This window comes from Jatropha curcas, chromosome 2 (genome assembly GCF_041381405.1).
Source record: "Jatropha curcas cultivar XTBG-Jc1 chromosome 2, XTBG_Jcur_1.0, whole genome shotgun sequence".
NCBI classification, from domain to species: domain Eukaryota; kingdom Viridiplantae; phylum Streptophyta; class Magnoliopsida; order Malpighiales; family Euphorbiaceae; genus Jatropha; species Jatropha curcas.
Window position 1 is genome coordinate 31,649,388 of NC_143152.1, and position 20,030 is coordinate 31,669,417.

A 20,030-nucleotide genomic window follows, 5' to 3' on the forward strand; every position below is an offset into this window, starting at 1 on the left:
GATTTGTACAATTATTTGCTCACAGTGCACAGTTACAACTATTAACCGTCTTTTTCATTCTCAGTATTAACGGTAAACAACGACAATGGTCTTATTGTTAAGAATTTATAATTCCGATGATTGATTACTTACGTATCAGATTAGCTTTAAGATGATTAATTTAATTAATAAAAGAATCTTACAAATTAATTTTTTGATTAAAAAAAAAAAAAAGCTACTGTTAGTTGCTGTCGAAGTGCCAACGGAGTTCCATTCCACTATTGCTCTGTAAAATAATCTTTTAAAGCAATGACAAAGCAGCAAAATCGAACGCCCAACGTGCTCTCCTAGCGTGTGATAAAAACATAACTGCTGAGGATGGACAGATGCAGAGAGAGAATATGCTGGATGTGTGGCTACACAAGGACCAGTGAAAAGTGAAAATGGCCCATGTACAAGCACAAAAAGAACCACTCAGTGCTCAAAAGAACAGGTAAAAATCAGACCTTTAATTACAAGAATCCAAAATTCAAGTTTCTTAAACTTTTCTGCTATTTATCACTATCATAATCATAATTAGCTTCTATTTCATTGTGACGCATAAGGACTAGAAATAACTGTTCTAGAAGGAATTCTCTTCGTTCTGCTTTCTGGGTCTGTTTCAAGTTTTGCTTTTTTTGGTTGTTACTCCTTCTTAAAATATAAGCAAGAGGATAAAAAGGGTCTTGGATCATTGAGTCATTCTAAGTGTTTTCTACTGTTGTTTGGTACTTGGAAGAGGTTCTAATTTGTTTAGTTGGTGAATGTTCAAGAAGGGTCCAAAAGTTACAGATAAAAGGGTGGTGGGAATGTTCAAGTTATAGTGTTTAAGAATGCAGTGAGTTGCCTGGTGTATTAGGCCATACAACTCTTTCAAGTGCTAATAGAACTTGGAAAGGTCCTGAGTTTCTGACTTGCAGCTTGCCTGGTGCTTGAAAAAAGTCCTCATTTGTTCAATACTGAATCTAGGAAAATGGTTATCAGTTAGGTGCTTGTGTTCTCTTTGCGTTTTGGTTAATCTGAAGCCGTTTCAAGTGCAAGTACTTAATAATCGCTTTATCCTTGAAAGTAGTTCTAAGCTGTTCGTTTAGGAACTTATAAACGGTGATAACTGCCTGCCATTATGCAAACCATGGCATCAGTTTTTTCTTTCCGGACATCACCTTATTTTCTGATAAATTCAGATATTAAGCCCCAGGTTCGAGTGAGAGTTCAGAGTTTGGATAGTAGTGATTCAACAATGCTGTCATCTGATTCAGTGGTAGTGAATGGAAGTTCTTTTATTGAACAGAAAGAGAAGAATGGATCTCTTATTGGCGGAGGCACAGAGAAAGAGGAAGGTAGGGCTTTGATTGATGGAGGAAATGGGAGACTGAAGACTAGAGTTGAGAAAAAATGGGTCAAAGATGTTACAAAAGATTTGGAAGTGTTGTGGGATGATGGATATGGGACCAACACAGTGAAGGATTATCTTGGTGTAGCCAAGGAGATGATTAGGCCTGATGGAGGGCCACCTCGTTGGTTTTGCCCTGTTGAATGTGGGCAACCTTTAGAAGATTCTCCAACTCTTCTGTTTTTACCAGGTACTGGTTGTCTCTTTGTGGAGAACCTACAAGTTCTACAGAAAAGGAACATATTCATAAAAGAACAGAATTTCTGATTCATGAGATTTTGGCTTCATTTGGATATTTAATGTTTGATTAGTTTTCGCTGGACCGAAACTTTTACTTGTGTAACTTCATAGGATTTTAGAATGTTGAAATTTTCCTTCGGTATTGGTGCATGCAGGGATGGATGGTGTTGGCTTGGGACTTACTTTGCACCATAAAGCTCTTGGGAAGTAAGTTCTTGTATTTTCATCTTAATTATAACTAGAAGGACTTATTTTCAGTTTTGTACAATCTAGTTCTGGATTGTCTATCTCGAAAGGTGACAGCAAAAGTATGTCAAAATCATGCTGTATGAGAAACTGAATAAGTGGATTGTCTGGTGGTACCTTTGGCTCTGTTCTGCTTGCAAAACACCCTTTGATTGTTAATTTGTTAGTATAATCTGTTTACCAATTTAAAATTCAGATTAAAAGGCAATTCTGAATGACCATCCTCCTATAAATCTGTTTGATTTATGGCAAACAAAGTTATAAGCGTATGCTTAAATTCATAAATATAACCATGTATTAGCAAGGGTGCATGACCTCTTCCCATATTCAATTCAATTACGTTTGCATTTTTTTTTTTGCCCTCATTTTGGCTTTTGTTGACGATGGTGTGTAATGTTGCAACACAGGTCATACTTTAGATACTATTTGCATGAATTTCCTCATGTTCAAAAAATAGTTAATAATTTGCGTTCTTTCAATTTCATGTTGCACTGTGTGCAATTGTAATGACTGATATTGATATCCATGTTTGATTCTGTTATTTTTGGCTCAGCTGAAAAAATGGTTTCTGATTTTATAATAATATAATTTTCACAACACAGGGCGTTCGAGGTTAGATGCCTTCATATTCCAGTATATGACAGAACACCATTTGAAGGTATCACAGCTTGAAAGCCTGCAAACTTATTGGAATTTACTTACTTGAATTATTTAGTAATCCACTGCATTGGTAATTCACTAAGATGAAATTGATCATGATTATATGATAATCCATCGTATGTATATTAGCAGCTAGCTAGTGAAATAAGAACGGTTTACCTCTACTGTAATGCAAAAGGCATGCTGGATCGTGCATGTTCTAGTTCGCATATGCTGATTTCAAGAAACCATTTAAAGCCATTCTAGTTGCAACACTTTTTGCTATTCGTCCTCCAAAATTCATGTGATCTGAAATCATTTCCTTCAAATAGAAGTGGTAAAAATAAAAACATTGACAACTGAGCAAAACCTATTGTAGAATAAAATAATTGATTAAGCAAAAGTAGCAAAACAAAAATTGTATTTTATCTTCTGAAGTTTCTCATTAGTTATTTGTCAGAGAGAATGAGGCATGAGATGAGATAGTTGGCAAATTAGATATGCTGTCTCTTAACTTCTGCACACTTTGCGAGCTTGTTGATGCTAAATTGAATTGGCTTGCTTTTCTGCTATAATTAGTGCTAATACTTTGGCTACAAAGTAAATACCATTATGTTTTGCCTTTGGTCTTTGAGATTATTGTACGTGAGTTTCTTGATTGGAGCTTCTAGTCCCCTCAGAAATGTGCTCATGTGACTTTAAGTGTTTGCATTTTCTTTTTAACGAGAAAATTGCTATTTATCTATAACTTGATGGAATTTATTTCTTGAAGGATTGGTGAAATTTGTTGAAGAAACTGTGAGGATTGAGCATACTTCATCACCAACAAAGCCAATTTATCTAGTGGGGGATTCTTTTGGTGGATGTCTAGCACTTGCTCTTGCTGCCCGTAATCCTAAAATTGACCTTGTGTTGATACTTTCCAATCCAGGTTAGTTCCCACTTCCCAGCTAACCAGCAATTTTCTTCACCATATATTTGATGATTTCCAGGCTAATAATTCCTCAAGTTAGTCTGATATTTGTAGCCTTTTGTTTTAGCTACATCATTTGGCCGGTCACAGCTACAACCGTTGTTTCCCCTCTTGGAGGCTTTGCCTGATGGATTACATGATGTAGTCCCCTATCTTCTTAGCGTGGTTATGGGTACTTGATCTGTTGCTCTGTAACATTACCCAGTTTCTTTTTTCCTTTTAAATTCTATCTTTTTATACTACTTTTAACATATTTCCAGTAAATGTACCATAACTGAAATCCTGAATCTGGCTATTTGATACCTGGAACTGATACGTCTTGTTGATTTACTTTTGAAACATGAATTCATTATGTTACTGGTGTAATTGATCACAACAAAAATCAGGGAAGTAAATAAAGTGAAACTTTTTGAAGCCTTCCTTGACCTCTTGATTTTAGGATTACCATTTCCTAGTTCTGCACCATGATTTCTTGGTAAGAAATAAACATAAAAGAGATTTTTTTTTTTTTTTCTGGTCCATTGCATTGCTCATAGTATGCCTAAAATCTTGAACTTGGACACTTTGAAACTTGTACATATGATCTATTTTGGTGCAAGTTTACATTTCTAACTTTCATCATCTTCCTATGTGATTCAATACAGTTTTGATACATCAGATAAATATGTTTGAATTGGCATTTGATTCCTAGTAAGCTTTGTCAACATTTAGAACATCCTAATTTAGCTGTTTATCCTATCAAGCTTAACAGTCACTATTAAGTTCAACTTTTTACTTACTAAGGTTTTAATTACTTCGGTCACCAAGAGATAAAAAGGGAAAGAAAGCTAAAGGTTGTGTCACCCTATTAAGAAAAGAAATGCTATAGTGTTGTTATTATTTCTTTTCATGACACCAGGTGATCCAATGAAGATGGCGATGGTTGATGTTGAATATAAACTTCCTGCCAGATCAAAAATTGAACGACTATCTGGCAATCTTACTGCTTTGCTGCCACTTCTTTCTGTAAGAAATTAAGATTGCACCGCCTATCCTTTGTACTTCCTTTTCTGTTTTGTTTTTGATGTTTTTGGTCTCTTTGTAAACTTCTTAATTGCCAATAACTAGATACTCTGCTATGTTTCACTACATAAGCACTACATATTGATTGTGCTTGTACCTAAGCAGTTGTAAAATACTAAGCTTTGTTGTGAAACCCAAAAATTTTCATGTGAAATCATTATGAGCTCTCATTTAGTAATTTTTGTAAGCCAAAAAAAAAAAAAAAAAAAGAAGAAGTTTTAATTTTTGTATGCTTTCTTGTAATTTTAGGCATAGTTTGTCTGAACTAATAAACATTTATTTTATTTTCGTTGCATTTTTTTTGGGGGGTGCAAGAAACTTTATTCTTATGGTTCAAGATTAGACTATATGAAATGACTTTTACTCAAGCACAAGTCAAATCGTCAATCCTGGTCTGGGTGCTGCAACATATCCCATGTGGCTGTTTGCATACTCAAAAATGCCAAAATTCTTTACTGAAAAATCCTTATTAAACCTGCAAAGGATTGATATCACGTAGTTAGTTCTGTTAATTCCAATACCATGTTATCTTTACAATCATTAAATCGAGTGGAAACATGCACTGCATTAATACGACAATAATTTCCAGGTCCTGTTATTCATTGACTGACTTCTTTGTGTCTGATGTAAAATAAATTGGTTTTCAATGTGCATTCAGATAATTATAATTCTTTTTATCTGTTTAATATTATCCTTTGGGCTCTGCACAAGTATTAGTCTGTTCTTTTTCAGGGTTTGGCTGACATCATCCCGAAAGATACTCTTCTTTGGAAGTTGAAACTGCTCAAATCAGCTTCTTCTTATGCCAATTCACGTCTTCATGCTGTAAAAGCTGAAGTACTAGTGCTTTCTAGGTCTTTGTTCTCCCTTGACTTTGTGGTTCTTTCTTAATTCTCTCTGCATAATTTATTGCTTCTATTTTGGTTTGCATATCTAGTGTTTCCTAAAAGTTATGTGGAAATTGGCAGCTTGTTCTTGCATCTGTAATTATAATTGCGAAGAACATGATTTGTGATCTCTGATGCTGAAAGAAATCTAATAAATTGTAAAAAGTTCATGACTTCTCACAATTTATAGAGAATCCACTAGTGAGCTTTATCAGGCTTCACAAAAATTTTAGGAGACAATCAAAACTGTTACAAGAAAGTATTGTACATGCCCAGAGACTAGAATGCAGATTCCTTTCTAATTGAAATACTCAAAGTGTCATATCCATCTCTCAGTTTTCTTTCCAGTGAAGAATGATCAAAGTAACTGTGCTCAAGAGAAACTTCCTTTCCCTTGCCTTAATGAGTCAAAGAGATTCTTCTCATCTATTTTTGCGAACTAAAACTGATGCATGCCTTTGGTTACTTAAAAAAGAGATACAGCATGTTTGTTTCATATTGTCTTTTTAAGTAAACAGGGAGCTGTACACATTCTGAGATTTAGCTGCAAGAAAAATGTACTTATCTTTCTAATTGTTATTGCTATGACACATCTGTATACAGCAGATAGCAATGTAGTCTGTGGTTACTAAATGAGGATCGATTATTTATTCTTTGGAGGAAAATAGTGTATACATGCTTGATTTCCCTTTTGATAATGTACGCAACTCACCTTTTAATTGGTAAAAATCTATGAAATGTTAAAGTTTGATACTCGTGTATCACTTTAGTGGCAAGGATTATATGCTACCCAGTGGTGATGAAGCTAAGCGTCTTAAGAGTTCATTACAGAATTGCACAGTTCGTCACTTCAAAGACAATGGGCATACACTTCTACTGGTATGTGAGAGGAATCATCATATTCATGTCTGCATCTGAAATAAGTGCTGTATATGCATGTGAGCATGTGCCTTACATGACACATTGAAGTTTTTGTAGGCTCTTTTTAAGCATTCTTGAATAATCAGAGCTATTTTTCAAGTTTGAATCAACACCTTACAGCATGGTAATTGAATAAATAAGCGACCTTTTCAACTTAGCAGAGGCAGTTCTATGTCAACCATCTGTCATGTATTCATTCTTTTTCTTGAGGAGATGGTTCTGGGAATGGAATTCCATTCCCTTCTCCTTAAACTTCAGGCTCTCTAAAAATAGGGGGTGGTTCACTTTTATGAAGCAATTGTAGAGCCAGAAACACGATTAACTTCTGTGGCAATTTTTTTACGATGCCTCACTTGATCAGGATAACTGGTGCCACAGTCATTTCAAGGCTATAAGCCTAAAACTGAAGTAATTGAGACTGCTGAAGCAAGCTAAAGGATCAAGGTCTCAAATTTCACACATTTCCTCCCAGTATTTGTGTTCTTTAAGAATTTGAGGCATTGGGTTCTCTTGCATAGAAGCATGGCAATGCATATCCTCTGACTGATAATGGTTGCTTTTGGTCATTTTTGTGATGATCTAATTCTGATAAGGGCTAAGTTCAGAATCAAAAATTTAAAATTTGACATTGATTACACATTAACACGAGTAAGATAGATATTATTACATGTTTATGCAATAGTTACTTATGTAGCGCCTTTTGTGATTGTTTTGTTTCGCACAAGTACATTGTCATTTGTAAGTGCAAAATATCTAATGATTTTCATTGACCAATATTTTGCTTATGAAAAATGCAATATGCACCTGTCTTTCTTGCTAATAAGGTATTGTTAGGCCAGTTGCATTAATTGTACCCATAAATTGTATGGTAATTCTCTGCAGAAGCTTCATTTTTACTCCTTACTAGCTTCCATTCTTTACCACTGTTTCGCTGTGGGAAGACAAGCTGAATTGGCTGCTTTAGTCTTTGTTATTCTCTCTAATAGAACCTTCTGTTTGATGGCACAGGAAGATGGGATTAGTTTGCTTACTATTATTAAAGGCACTGGCAAATACCGTCGTTCAAGGAGGCTTGATTTTGTCTCCGACTTTCTACCACCTAGCATGTCAGAATTCAAATCTGGCTTTGATGAAGTAGTTGGGTAATTCCCCAGATTTTTTATATATAGTCTCTTAAACAGTCTGGGACTTAATTTTATCTAGCAAACTGAAACTGTAATTGACCATAGATTTGTCATTTGTGTTAGAATTTGTTCATGGGAACTGAATTTTATATATAGTCTCATCTTATTAGAAACACTTCAGATAGAAAGAAAGTTAAAATCTTGGGTTTACCTCAAGATTAAAATTTTGATTTTATAAAGCTGATTCATCCTCCTGTATAAGGACTAAACTCAAGCCAACTTCAATTTCAATCTTAGGATCAACTATAAGAATCTTTTTTTCTTTATTCTTTTCTGTTTATCATATTTTTCCTTATGAGTAAACAAAGTCATTAAACTGGACAAGGAACAAAGGGTTGCTAGCATGCATATCCATGATTAGTCATTATTGATCAATTATGGTTTAGGTCCTAAGCACCTTTGTGTAAACCAGCTTAAGTTCGTCTGTCTTTGTGCCAGGATGATCAGCTTGTTTAAGTTGCATCCCACTACATAAATTCGTCTATCTCAGTATTAAACTAACAATAAAATCACATGCATTTCAGGAATTTGCGCTTTGCTACTGGTTCTGCTATGTTCTCAACTCTGGATGACGGAAGGATAGTGAGAGGTCTTTCTGGAGTTCCGGATAAAGGTCCTGTCTTATTAGTTGGTTACCACATGCTGATGGGATTTGAACTTTATTCCCTTGCTGAAGAATTTTTGAGAGAGAAGAATATTTTAGTGCGTGGTCTAGCACATCCAACACTTTTTAACGGGGGGCTTGAGAATTCATCTAATGAATTTTCTTTATCTGATTGGATGAGAGTAATGGGTGCAGTACCTGTCACAGCAAGCAATCTTTTCAAATTGCTTTCAGCACAATCGCATGTGCTTCTTTATCCAGGAGGTGCGCGGGAGGCTCTGCACTACAAAGTAGACTAACTTTCTTGAACCCAATTCAACAAGTTTTATTTGGAATCCAAGTTTTTGTTCTGTCAATTTTTCATAATGGTATCATCAAATATCTATCTGATTTCATCTAATGAAAATGTTTGCAAAAAGATGGAGGATTAAAATTTTTGAAGTTGCTCGCATTCACAGCTTCATTATCTATCCATAGGTGATACCATATTAGCAGTGCAGTGTCTCCATATGTGCAGAATTGCTTGTATGTTATACCACAATCTCGATTGGCTGTTACCACTCTGCTGCTACTTTTTTCTCTAAATAAGTTATTTACTTTTCAAGATTGTAATTCCTCCATAACAGTTGTGATTTGCAGGGTGAAGAGTATCAGTTATTTTGGCCTGTTCAGCAAGAATTTGTGAGAATGGCTGCAAGGTTTGGGGCTACAATTGTACCATTTGGTTCTGTTGGAGAAGATGACATAGCAGAAGTGAGTTATTGATTACTACTTTCTTATGTCATATTAGGTAAATTGTGCAGTATATAGACCCAAAATGCATTTAGATATGACATCCCTTTATTCTGTTAACTTACCATCTTCCCTCCTGCTCAGAAGAATTCTGTATGTGTTTTGCAGTTTAAAGAAAAAGGCAGTTTGAAAAAAAAAAAAAATTTATTTTTTCTACCAAATTTTGTTTGCTGTTATTCTTATGCTTATTATAACAATGTTATGGTATTGTCTGATGTGGCAGTTGGTCCTTGATTACCGTGATCTAATGAAAATCCCTGTGGTAAATGACTACATTAGAGAGATTACCCGAACTGCTCCAAGAATCAGGTGATCCATCAAATGGCATTTGCTTGCTTCCTATAAATGGAAAACCATCAGGTTACGATAGCAGCTAACTTAATATAGAATCTTGTTTTGACTAATATTATGTTTCTGATTACAGGGATGAGATTCAAGGAGAGGTTGCCAACCAAGAACTATTTCTTCCGGGGCTTTTGCCTAAACTACCTGGTCGCTTTTATTTTCTTTTCGGCAAGCCCATTGAAACAAAGGGAAAGGAAGAGCAGTTGAAAAACAAAAGTTATGCAAATGAGATGTACTTGCAGGTAAAATCCGAAGTTAGACGCAATATAGACTACCTATTGAAGAAGCGAGAGGAAGATCCTTATAGAAATATCATTGATAGAACTCTACATCGTGCAGTATACTCTCCTTTGGATAAAGTACCGGCATTTGATCCCTAAAAGATGTATAGACAATGCAGTAGTTAATTTTAAAACTTCTATACAGTTATTGATTCACTGAAAGTCAGTGTACCAGAGAAAGCACATGTAATGAAAACCGTGGTGCCTCTGGAATCAGCTATATATGAAAAGAAGTTTTCGAGCTTTTAACAAGCACTTTAAACATTTTTTGCAGGCATGAAAGATGGTAACTTGGAACAGTGGTAAACATATGAGAAAACATTGTAGTTTGCTTTAGTGATTGGTTGTTTGTCAGGGAACTGTTTGTGATGTTAGAAGACAGAATTAACTTTTCTATGCAGGGAGAGAGCATCACTAAAATGATGAGCACTTGCACTTTTCTTTAAAGATTACTTGAAACTCCCCTGCTTGGCATATGCTGCTGCTGTTTGCAACTATAGGCTCCATTTATTTTTGAAAAATAACTTGTTTCTTTTATGTTTGGGGTGGTTAGAAAAATCAGTGTAATGGGAAATATTTTTCTGATTAAAAGAAAAATTAAGCTATTTTAAAAGAAAACGACTTCCTATTCTTTAAAAAAGAAAACATTTTTTGGGCATTTACAAATCAATTACAATACCCGAAGAAATTGCGAATTAGCAACGGATTTTTAGAAACGGAAATAGTTTCCAACCTGCGCCGATTAAAGACAGAATTAGAGATTAGAAACTTTTTCCTGGATTAGAGACGGATTGGAAACGGAACAGAAGCGAATTAGAAACTGATATTTTAGAAATGGAATATTCGTTGCTAAAGTTGGCGGTAAATGGGATGCGTAACGTGTAAAATGATTAGAAACTTCTTTTAGAAACGGAATTTTTATCCATTGCTACGCGTTCATTCAAATTGTTCCTGCTGATTGTCGCAATAGAGTAGAAACGGATTACAAATGGAATTCTAAAGTCTTGTTCTCAATATTTATCACAATTTATTTATTTTTATTTTGTTCCCTTCTTCATAGAAAAAAATACCAGTATTTGATTAAATATTATTTTTTATTCACTAGGTATAAAATCTTCTATCCAATGAACGAAGTAATTTTTTTAATGAAATATGACGTTGAAATTTTATATCATTTTCATGTTTAAAGTGTTTTACTTAATTTTTATTTCACTTAGTTGGTGATTTTATGAGAAAAATTAATAATAGAAATTTTCTTAGTTTTACTTTATAAAATAAAAAATATAAAAAATTTTATATTTATTTCACATAAAAAAATCTTTGTATCCAATAAAAAAAATTTATATCCATTAAAGGAAATATGATGAAAAGATAAAATAATTATTTAAATGAAAATTATATTATTATAAAATATAAGATAGTATTATCTAAAACTAGAAATTTAAAACTAGGTTATTTAAGTCTAGATAACTTTATAAATATATATTTTGTAATTTGTTAATTACTTATGGCTACTCCTATCTGTTACTGATTTACTACTGCAACTAGTCATCGGTCACCAACGAGGTAGCAACTATCATAATTTATCAAATTTTTACATTGTTTTCATATATAACAACAAATTTTTCTAAAATATAAAATTTTCATAATTATAAGTATTTATTTGTCCTATAAAATTAAGTATTTTAATATTTTTAAAAATTACAAGAAAACAATTTGAGTTATTTTCCAGAAATTTAATTATTTTACTCTTTAATAAAAAAAATTTCACTTTTCACTTTAATTTTAAAGGATGGGTCACTTGAATATAATGAAGACGTACCCGTCAGCAGTTCGTAGTTGCGGCGAGGAGTTCCATCATTATTGCTGTGTAAAACTCTTTAAAGCAATGAGAGTACAGCCAAGTGGCAATTCTGCAATAAGACCAACGCAACTTTCCAGTATGTGCTAACTACTAACCGTCGAGAGAGAAAAGCTGAAATTGTAGAAATTGCCTGCATTCAGTCACGTAAAAAAGGACCATCCATTACCGGCTCAAAAGAATAAATACAGGAAAAAATGTTTTCAAGTTTCTTGGCTCTTTTTTTTTTTTCTTTTATCCGTTGGCTCACTTCACTTGAGATATGTCACACATAAGAACTTCAAATACCTGTTCTGGAAGTTGTCCACTTCATTTTGTTTTCTGGTTCCCCTTCAAGTTTTTTTCCCTGTTTTTGGTTCTTTTTTAGTTTTTTAACATTAGCAAGAAGGGCATGAAACGTATGAGTGTTTCAGTTAGAGTAATTTAGGCAGACATTCTAAGCATGCTTGGTTCATTTGCTGCTACTTCAAGTTGAATTCGCTAATTTGGCACGTGAAAGCAGCTCATATTCTTTTGGTAGGCGAATCTGGAAAAGGGTCTATAAAACACAGATAACAGGACGCTGTGATTGTTCAAGTTAGAGTGTTGCTAGCAGAACTTGAAAAGCCTAAGTGTCTAACTTTACTGCTTACTTGTTCTTGAAGAAATTCCCAAGTTGTTCAGTGTTAAATCATGGAAAATGGTTATCAATTATAATAAGAGGCATGTGGTTCTCCAAGCATCTGCGTTAATTTGAAGCCCTTTTCAAGTGCAAGCACTTGAGAAGTTCTCCAAATTTTGTTGTAGTTGCTGGATAATTGAGAGGAGTTCTAAGTTGTTCCTTTAGAAACTTATAAAAGATTAAAGCTGTCTGCCATTTCTTGTTCAAGCCATGGCATCAGTTTTTTATTTCCAGCCATCACCTTATATTTTGAAAAATTCAGAAATGAAGCCTCAGTTTCAAGTGAGGGTTAAGTGTTTGGGTAGTCATGATTCGACAGCGCTGTCATCTGATTCAGTTTCAGCGAATGGAACTTCTTTCATTGGACAGAAAGAGAAGAATGGAGCTCTTATTGATGGATGCGTTAGGGAGAAAGGGGAAACTGGGCCTTTAATTGATGAAGGAGATGGTAGATCGAAGTCTAGAGTTGAGAAAAAGTGGGTGAAAGATGTTTCACAAGGTTTGAAAGTGTTGTGGGATGATGGATATGGAACTAACACAGTAAAGGATTATCTAGATGTCGCCAAGGATATGATTAGGCCTGATGGAGGGCCACCTCGTTGGTTTTGCCCTGTTGAATGCGGGAAACCTCTAAAAAATTCTCCAATTCTTCTGTTTTTACCAGGTAATCGTTGCCCCCTCGTGGAGACTCTAAGTTGAGATTTGACTGTGCTACAAGTTCTATAGAGAGAGAACATTTGGTGCTTGATCAGTTTTTCGTGGATTCAACTTTTAGCCGTGTAATCTTTTAGGCTTTTAAAATTTTGAATTTTTCTTTTGGCATTGATGCATAAAGGGATCGATGGTGTTGGCTTGGGACTTACTTTGCACCATAAAGCTCTTGGGAGGTAAGTTCTTTTGTTTCTGCCCTTACTATAACTCAAATATGTTTTTGTTTATCCATGAGAAAAAAAAAAAAAAAAGGACAGTGAAAGCATGTTAAAATCATGTTGTATGGGAAATGAAATAGGCACTGTCTTGGAACAATCTATCTGCTCTCAGATGACTGTTCCCAGAACACAGATTGCTAATATTATAATGTGATCTGTTTGCCGATTGAAAATTCACATTAGGAGGAAATTCTGCATGAACATCCTCTTTAAAAACTGTTTGAACAGAACTAAATTTATTGCATTGATGCTTTTCAGCAAAGGAAGCTGTGAACATATGTTTCAATACATAAATGTAACCATGTAGTAGTTCGTGATCTATCGACGTCTGAATTCAATGCCTTTGGCCCATTTTGTTGTGCATGGTGGTGTGTGCTGTGTGATTTCATACAAGTTGCATGAATTACCCTGTTTCAAAGAGCTAGTTAACAATCTCTCCTCTTTCAATTTCATGTTGTAACCAGTGTAAATTGTAATGCTAAATGGTTAATCCATGTTCGACTCTGTTATTTTTGGCTCAGTTGAAAACGTAATTTCTACTATTATAATTTTCATGAGCGCAGGGTGTTTGAAGTTCAGTGTCTTCATATTCCAGTGTATGACAGAACACAATTCGAAAGTATTAGTCTTTGATCCTGCAAACTTATTGGAATTAACCTTTTCGAGTTATTTAATGCCTCTGTATTGATAATTCACTAAGACGAATTTTATTTCATGAAGTATTGGTGAAATTTGTTGAAGAAACTGTGAGAATTGAGCAAGTTTCGTCACCAGCTAAGCCCATTTATCTAGTGGGTGATTCTTTGGGGGGATGTCTAGCACTTGCTGTTGCTGCCCGTAATCCTAAAATTGACCTTGTATTGATACTGGTAAATCCAGGTCTGTTCCAAGCTAAACAGGAACCTTTTTCGCACTTATATTTGGCAAGACCTTGTTGCTACCCTCCATCTTAGTCTGACATTTATTGCCTTTTGTTTTAGCTACATCATTTGGCAGGTCACAGCTACAACCCTTGCTTCCTGTCTTAGAGGCTTTACCTGATGGGTTTAATAATGCAGTCTCCTATCTCCTTAGCTTCATTATGGGTACACCATACATGATCTCTTTCTCTATCTTTCTATTTTTTTATTCATCTAGTTTTTACTGCTTATAAAATATGTCAGTAAATGTACCATAACTGAAATCCTGAATCTGGATCTTTTTGATGCCTGAAATTGAAAACTAATGTGTTTGATTGATTTAATATGAAGTATGAATTCATAAATTGTAACTTAAAGAATTGATCACAGCTGAAATTGGGAGAATAATTTAAGTTAATCTTGTTAAAGCCTCTGTTGATCTCCTAGTTGTAGTATTTCCAGTACCTACTTATGCACTGATTTTTGGGTAAAAGATGAACATAAAAACAAAAAGTTTTTCTTTCCGGGCCATTGCATGGCTTGTATCATTCCTAAAATCCTGAACCTGGACTCCTTGAAAATTTATGCACTTTCTTTAACAGTTTAAATCTGGGGACATGTAGCATGAATCTACTTGAATAACACTTTGATTCGTATTACACTTAGCCAACATTCAGAACATCTCAATCAGATATCGTATAAGGCTTTAACTGTCAATATTAGGAGGAACTTTTTACAGTTTGACATTGCTTTGGTCTCCAATAAAAATAATGCAAATAATTTATTCTCCTCATCCAAAAGAGAAAATTGCTCTATTTTTTTTTTTTTCTAATTTTCCTTTAATGACCAGGAGATCCATTGAAGATGGCAATGGTTGATATCGACTATGCGCTTCCTTCTAGATCAAAAATTGAAAAACTCTCTGGCAATCTTGTTGGTTTGATACCACTACTTTCTGTAAGAAATTAAGAATAGTGCTGCCTAGACTTCTTTTTATTTCTTTCCTTTTAATTGTTTTTGGTCTCTTGTGCTGTGTTTAATTTCTCACAACTGGATTTCTATTTGGAATATTTGTCTCCTGGGCACAAACTGGTCCGAATAGTAGATGAAATTGATTCTGAATTCCCACCTTGTTGCTAATTTTCTGTTTTTCTGAATAAACTATGCTTCATACTAGGCATGATTAGCACTATTGTGTAAACACGGTAATACATTAGAGATCCTGGCAGCTGTTTCTAAATGCTTGTTACAGTCGACTGGCAAAGTAATTGAAAGGAATATGATGTTAGCCATGGGCTGAATAAGGCTATCAGCAACAAGATTTTAGAATTCTACTACAGCTGTTGGAAAATACCAATCTTTTGTTCTGAAATTTGAAAATTTTCTTGTGAAATCCTTAACAGCTGTCTCACTGTCTCAGTTTTGTAAGCAAAAATAATAATAAAAAAAACAATAATTAACCATTCTATTTGCTTAGAATTTTAGGTACAGTTCAACCATCTAATAAAAAATTTATTTTATTTTTATTTTTTTTGAATAAGTGGAAATGGCTGCCCATAAAAATAAAATAGGTGATTTACATGTGTGATTGAAAGGCTAACTTTGTTCTGAAGTAAAATAAAATGATTAATGTGCATTCAGGTCATTTTTAGTGTTTTATCTGTTTAAATATTATTCTTAGGACTATGCATATATGTTAATATCTTTATTTTCAGGTTTTGGCCGATATCATTCCAAAGGATACTCTTCTTTGGAAGTTGAAACTGCTTAAATCAGCTGCTGCTTATGTCAATTCACGTCTTCATGCTGTAAAAGCTGAAGTGCTGTTGCTTGTCAGGTCTTCATTCTCCCTTGACTTAATGTGGTTCTTTTATTCTTTCTGCATAATTAATTATATCATTCTCATCTGGTTTGCGTATCAGATGTTTTCTGAAAGTAATTTGGAAATTGACATCTTGATCTTTAATTTATATAATGATTTACTCACTAATCATGATGCATCTCTAACTACTATGCTGAATTATACAATTTGATTAATGTTGCTGAAGGAAAATGTGGCAGATTGTAAAATTTTAAGCCTTAATTCACTTTTCTAACATAGAATCTTAGGACCAACCTTTTCATAGGTTAAAGAGACTCTAGCGTGCTTTATCAGCTTTCATAAAAATTTGTAAAAGACACCATAAAAGACCTTGAAAGCTCCATGTTTCTTTAGCATCGGAAGATACATGCCTAGAGGTTAGAATGCAGATTTCTCTATAATGTGAAGTTTTTGAATTATCATCCCCATCTCCAGGTATCCTTATCCAATAAGAGTACTCTAGTTTAAAGTAATGAGACAAAGTAGCTATGCTTAGAAGAAACCACCTTTCACTTGCTTCAATGAGTCCTAAAGGTTCTTCCAAACATCAAGATGCATGCCTTTTTTTTTTTTTTTTTTTTTTTTTTTTCCTGTTTCCTGTACTCTTTTTTTAAATAATGGGAACAGCTGAAAGTTTCCTAGACTTAGGCATTTAGCAGCCAGGTTTAGACAAATGTATTTGTCTATGTAATTGTTAGTTATTGCTTGGCACGTCTGTATACATCTGATAGCAATAAGTGTTTGATTATTTAAATTAGGACCACATAATTTTCCCTTATCAGAAAATAATGCTTAGCCCAAATTTTTACATGCTTGATTTTCTTTCTGATATTGCGTGCTACTCATTTTAGAATTGGTAAAGATCAATGGAATATTGAAGTTTGTTGGTGTATTCATTATAGTGGCAAGGATTATATGCTCCCTAGTTGTGAAGAAGCCAAGCGTCTTAACAGTTTACTACAGAATTGCATAGTTCGTAACTTCAGAGACAACGAGCACACACTTCTACTGGTATGTGAGAAGAAGCATGTTATACATCTGAAATAAATGTCTTTATGTGTGTATATGTGCTCATGCATGGCCAGTTGTATTAATTGTACTCATAAATTGTATGGTAATTCTGTGCAGATGTTTCATTTTTCACTCCTCACTAGCTTCCATTCTTGAGCACTGTTTCACTGTGGAAAGACAAGCTGAATTGGCTGCTTTAGTCTTTGTTATCCTCTCTAATAGAACCTTCTGTTTGATGGCACAGGAAGATGGGATTAGTTTGCTCACTATTATTAAAGGCACTGGCAAATACCGTCGTTCAAGGAGGCTTGATTTTGTCTCTGACTTTCTACCACCTAGCATGTCAGAATTCAAATCCTTCTTTAACGAAGTAGTTGGGTAATTACCCAGATTTTTCATATTTAGTCTCTTAAACAGTCTGGGGACTCAGTTTTATCTAGAAACTGAAACTATGATTGATCATAGATTTGTCATTTGTGTTAGAATTTGTTCACGAGAACTGAATCATTGTCAAGCCTGAGGATTTCTCATCTTATTAGAAACACTTTACATATGACTTTTCTCAACTTATTAAAGGGGATTTATCTTCTTTCAGTTTTATTCTTGCAACATCCATTTGTTTTAAGTTTACTTAGCTCAGTCTTTTCGTAGTCTCCCATTTTGTTAATCTTCCCTCTCTGATTGTCTAAACCTTAGCACTACCACCAATCTTAAAGCTAGCAGAAGAAAGTCAACTGAAATTTCAAGTTGGCCTCAATTGACTCCTTACCTCCTTCCTCTATCTTTTTTCATGGTCCATTCACCCTTCACTTCCTCTATCTTTTTCTCAACTTATTGATCAATTATGGTTTAGGTTACCCGAGCACCTTTGTGTAAACCAGCTTGTTTAAGTTGTCTTTGTTTTGTGCCAGGATGATCAGCTTTTTTAAGTTGCATCCCACTACATAAATTCGTCTATCTCAGTGTTAATCTAACAATAAAATCACATCCATTTCAGGAATTTGCGCTTTGCTACCGGTTCTGCTATGTTCTCAACTCTGGATGACGGAAGGATAGTAAGAGGTCTTTCTGGAGTTCCGGATAAAGGTCCTGTCTTATTAGTTGGTTACCACATGCTGATGGGATTTGAAGTTTATTCCCTTGTTGAGCAATTCTTGAGAGAGAAGAATATTGTAGTGCGTGGTTTAGCGCATCCAACACATTTTAACGGGGCGCTTGAGAATTCATCTAATGAATTTTCTTTATCTGATTGGATAGAAGTAATGGGTGCAGTACCTGTCACAGCAAGCAATCTTTTCAAATTGCTTTCAGCAAAATCACATGTACTTCTTTATCCAGGAGGTACACGGGAGGCTCTGCACTACAAAGTAGACTAACTTTCTTGAACCGAATTCAACAAGTTTTATTTGGAATCCAAGTTTTTGTTCTGCCATTTTTCATAATGGTATCATCGAAAATGTTAGCAAGAAGATGGAGGATTAAATTTTTTTGAAGTTGTTGGCATTCACAGCTTCATTATCTATCCATAGGTGATACCATATTAGTATTGCAGTTTCTCCATACATGCAAAATGGCATTGTATTTTATCCACAATCTCCATTAGCTGTTACCTCTCTGCTGCTACTTTTTTCTCTAAATAAGTTATTTACTTTTCAAGATTGTGAATCATCCATAACAGTTATGATTTCCAGGGTGAAGAGTATCAGTTATTTTGGCCAGTTGAACAAGAATTTGTGAGAATGGCTGCGAGGTTTGGGGCTACAATTGTACCATTTGGTGTTGTTGGAGCAGATGACATAGCTGAAGTGAGTTACTGATTACTACTTTCTTATGTCATACTAGGTAAATTGTGCGGTATATACACCCAAAATTGGAATGATTTAGGCACTTGGATAGACATCCCTTTATTCTGTTAACTTACCATCTTCCCTCCTGCTCAGAAGAATTCTGTAATGTTTGCAGTTTAAAGAAAAAAGCAGTTTGAAAAAAATAAGAGTTCTATAATATTTTTTCCGCCAAATTTCAGTTTGCTGTTATTCTTATGCTTACTATAACAATGTTATGGTATTGTCTGATGTGGCAGTTGGTCCTTGATTACTGTGATCTGATGAAAATCCCTGTGGTGAACGACTACATTAGAGAGATTACTCGAACTGCTCCAAGAATCAGGTGAATCATCTCCATGAGATGGCATTTTCTTGCTTCCTATAAATGGAAAACGATCAAGTTAAGATACCAGCTAACTTTATATAGAATCTTGTTTTGACAGATATTATGTTTCTGATTATAGGGATGAGAGTCAAGGAGAGGTTGCCAGCCAAGAACTATTTCCTCCGGGCCTTTTGCCTAAACTACCCGGTCGCTTTTATTTTCTTTTCGGCAAGCCCATTGAAACAAAGGGAAAGGAAGAACTGTTGAAAGACAAAAATTATGCGAATGAGATGTACTTGCAGGTAAAATCCGAAGTTAGACGCAATATAGACTACCTATTGAAGAAGCGAGAGGAAGATCCTTATAGAAATGTCATTAATAGAACTCTACATCGTGCATTATATTCTCCTTTGGATAAAGTACCGGCATTTGATCCCTAAGAGATTTATAGACAAGGCAGTAGTTAGTTTTAAAACCTCTATACAATTATTGATTCACTGAAAGTCAATAGTGTACAAGAGAAAGCACATGTAATGAAAACTATGGGGCCTCTGGAACCAGCTATATATGAAAAGAAGGTTTCGCGTTTTTAACTAGCAATTTAAACTTATTTTGCAGGCATGAAAAATGGTAACTTGGAACATATGAGAAAATATTGTAGTTTGCATTAGAAGACAGTGATTGGTTGTTTCCCAGGAAACTGTTTGTGATATTAGAAGACAGTTAGAATTAGCTTTTCTATGCAGGAAGAGAGCATGACTAAAATGCTGAGGACCGAACCTTTGCTTTAAAGATTACTTGAAACGCCCCTGCTTGGCTTATGCTGTTGTTTGCAACAAAAGCTACATTTGTTTCTGAAAAATAACTTGTTTTTCTATGTTTGCAGTGCTCACGAATATCAGTCCAACGAAAAATATTTTTCTCATTAAAGGAAAATTAAGCTATTATAAAGGAAAATGACTTCTCATGGAAAACATTTCCTAGACATTAATAAATTCATCATAAATTTATAAATATACAATTTTCAATTTATTAATTACTAATGGCTACCACCACTGTCGACCACCACCAC

General features: G+C 34.5%; 2 protein-coding genes across 5 annotated transcripts; both read left to right on the forward strand.

The window, feature by feature from the left end:
- The first annotated feature begins 319 nt into the window (after positions 1-319).
- LOC105647638 (phytyl ester synthase 1, chloroplastic) lies at positions 320-9,847 on the forward strand. Of its 2 annotated transcripts, none has more exons than XM_037640176.2 (13): positions 320-472; positions 1,807-1,858; positions 2,500-2,555; positions 3,309-3,467; positions 3,577-3,681; positions 4,408-4,514; positions 5,304-5,425; positions 6,229-6,337; positions 7,388-7,521; positions 8,088-8,457; positions 8,807-8,920; positions 9,183-9,268; positions 9,384-9,847. In XM_037640176.2, exons 1-13 carry the CDS (start codon positions 430-432, stop codon positions 9,682-9,684), a joined length of 1,758 nt encoding a protein of 585 aa, XP_037496104.1. In that variant the 5' UTR covers positions 320-429; the 3' UTR covers positions 9,685-9,847. The 2 variants fall into 2 exon arrangements, with proteins under 2 accessions (XP_037496104.1, XP_012089189.1); XM_012233799.4 differs by lacking the exon at positions 320-472 and adding an exon at positions 527-1,601.
- A 1,821-nt stretch (positions 9,848-11,668) lies between these two features.
- Positions 11,669-19,558, forward strand: LOC105647637 (phytyl ester synthase 1, chloroplastic). 3 transcript variants are annotated; one of them, XM_089717440.1, is made up of 13 exons: positions 11,669-12,771; positions 12,943-12,994; positions 13,600-13,655; positions 13,757-13,915; positions 14,017-14,121; positions 14,786-14,892; positions 15,651-15,772; positions 16,699-16,807; positions 17,052-17,149; positions 17,805-18,174; positions 18,499-18,612; positions 18,891-18,976; positions 19,077-19,558. In XM_089717440.1, the coding sequence occupies exons 1-13, from the start codon at positions 12,318-12,320 to the stop codon at positions 19,396-19,398; spliced, it is 2,154 nt and encodes a 717-aa protein (XP_089573566.1). In that variant the 5' UTR covers positions 11,669-12,317; the 3' UTR covers positions 19,399-19,558. The 3 variants fall into 3 exon arrangements, with proteins under 3 accessions (XP_089573566.1, XP_020540264.3, XP_089573565.1); XM_020684605.3 differs by having other exon boundaries at positions 11,670-12,771; positions 17,052-17,185; XM_089717439.1 differs by having other exon boundaries at positions 11,680-12,771; positions 17,052-17,185; positions 19,098-19,558.
- The last annotated feature ends 472 nt before the right edge of the window (positions 19,559-20,030 follow it).

What these genes read in the sequence shown, in the direction of transcription:
- LOC105647638 (XM_012233799.4), top strand. Translation starts at nt 1,142, where the DNA reads ATGCAAACCATGGCATCAGTTTTTTCTTTCCGGACATCACCTTATTTT. An exon ending in AACTCTTCTGTTTTTACCAG is followed by an intron (nt 1,602 to 1,806) that starts GTACTGGTTGTC and finishes TGGTGCATGCAG; the next exon opens with GGATGGATGGTGTTGGCTTG. An exon ending in CACCATAAAGCTCTTGGGAA is followed by an intron (nt 1,859 to 2,499) that starts GTAAGTTCTTGT and finishes TTCACAACACAG; the next exon opens with GGCGTTCGAGGTTAGATGCC.
- LOC105647637 (XM_020684605.3), top strand. Translation starts at nt 12,318, where the DNA reads ATGGCATCAGTTTTTTATTTCCAGCCATCACCTTATATTTTGAAAAAT. An exon ending in ATTGATACTGGTAAATCCAG is followed by an intron (nt 13,916 to 14,016) that starts GTCTGTTCCAAG and finishes CTTTTGTTTTAG; the next exon opens with CTACATCATTTGGCAGGTCA. An exon ending in GAGCAGATGACATAGCTGAA is followed by an intron (nt 18,613 to 18,890) that starts GTGAGTTACTGA and finishes CTGATGTGGCAG; the next exon opens with TTGGTCCTTGATTACTGTGA.